Below are 1,547 nucleotides of genomic sequence, written 5' to 3'. Positions count from 1 at the left end.
AGTAGTAGTAGTAGTAGTAGTAGTAGTAGTAGTAGTAGTAGTAGTAGTAGTAGCAGTAGTAGTAGCAGTACCATTAACAGCTAAATAAACAGTAATTATACAAATTAGCGTAAAATTACTCTTGACGGTTGCAAACATACTTATCGCGCTCTCGGTTAAGTAAAAAAAATAAATTTGAAGGTCACTAAACATGATTCAGTAATGGGTACAGGCACCATTTTGAAGCATTCTTCGCTTTTCATGAAATGTTCAGTACCATATCGTAAAAGAAGAATGAAGACGTGGTTTCTTTACACGGAGTGACTGGTCAATGAGCAAAATGACAAGACCACCACAACACACAGACATTTCAAAGACAGAAACAACCGCTGCAATTTGCTACCTCTGAATCACAAAGTTCCTTCTGACATTTTTGACTTTTTGAGTTACTATAAGACCATGAGGTCAAGAACCAAACGTTCTAACTGCTCTATCAAAATCGTAAGATTATTCAGAGTCGTTATCAAGATATTCAAAGACTTGCATTCGTAAAAGTTTGACATGATGTGAAACTCTAAACATTTGAAGTTAAATTTCTCAAAACTAGGCACTGAGCAAATACAACTTTGTAATTCTGAGGTAGCGAATAGTTAAAAGAGAAATAATGAAATTACGAAGGCTGATTCGAACATGCCGGCATACCCGTTTCTTCTAAGTAAGGTAAATATGCCTTTTTAAGTAAACTATGACAGAGAAGCTAAAAATGAGATGATCGTTTGAGACAAAGGAATAAGAACAGGCTGCCAAAATCGTTGCTTCAAATGGAGTCAGCGAATACATCATGTGCTCATATCTAGGGGAATTTTAGCGGAATGAGAATATCAACAGCAGATAAACTGTCCTCAACATCAACAAGCAACAATCAAGAAATACAAGATTTACCTCCAAACAAGACTCGATTCATCGTCTCCAAGAGAGTGAAAACGTAGCAGCAAACAGAGAGTGAAAACGTAGCAGCAAACAGGGGTAGTAAACGTTAGCCTTGGCACCAACCCTCTGGTTTCGGGAGCAGAAAGATTCGTCCTTGATTGTACTGGCTTGCATGAGTGAGACACTAGGCATGCCCCCCTTTTATATAACTTGTCGTCACTCCTACTCAGCCCTGCAAGTTTTAAATTAGCCATCCATAGCACGGGTGGTTGTCGTCTGTCGCGTACCCTGACCTATATCCGAGATCATTACTATCGGACACGCCATTAGCCTAATGCCAAATTAAAATTATTATTATTATTAAAATTATTATTATGATTACAATAAAATTATATTATCATTTCTATTATTTGTTACTATTTGTTCTTGATTGCACTGGCTTGCGTAAGTGAAACACTAGGCATGCCCTCCTCTTGTACAATTTGACGCCAGTCCTACGCAGCTATGCAAGTTTGAAATTAGTCATCCATAGTTAGGGGGAATGTGGGGGGGGGGGGGGGTTGTCGTCAGTCGCGTACACGGACACATTTCTGGGATCACTATTTATTATTATCATTATCAATATTGTTATTATTATT

General features: G+C 37.9%; 1 protein-coding gene across 1 annotated transcript in view; it reads right to left on the bottom strand.

The window, feature by feature from the left end:
* Positions 1–1,163, bottom strand: part of LOC101854871 — a 21,314-nt gene extending 20,151 nt beyond the window's left edge. Inside the window, exon 1 of the mRNA XM_005100202.2 lies at positions 922–1,163. Coding sequence (XP_005100259.1) covers positions 922–943 — 22 coding nt within the window. The 5' untranslated portion in view covers positions 944–1,163. The remainder of the gene's footprint in view (positions 1–921) is intronic.
* Positions 1,164–1,547: the final 384 nt, after the last annotated feature.

This window comes from Aplysia californica, unplaced genomic scaffold, assembly GCF_000002075.1.
Source record: "Aplysia californica isolate F4 #8 unplaced genomic scaffold, AplCal3.0 scaffold00240, whole genome shotgun sequence".
Lineage (NCBI taxonomy): Eukaryota > Metazoa > Mollusca > Gastropoda > Aplysiida > Aplysiidae > Aplysia > Aplysia californica.
Note: the sequence above shows the minus strand (reverse complement) of the source record. Positions and strands in the feature narration are given on the sequence as shown.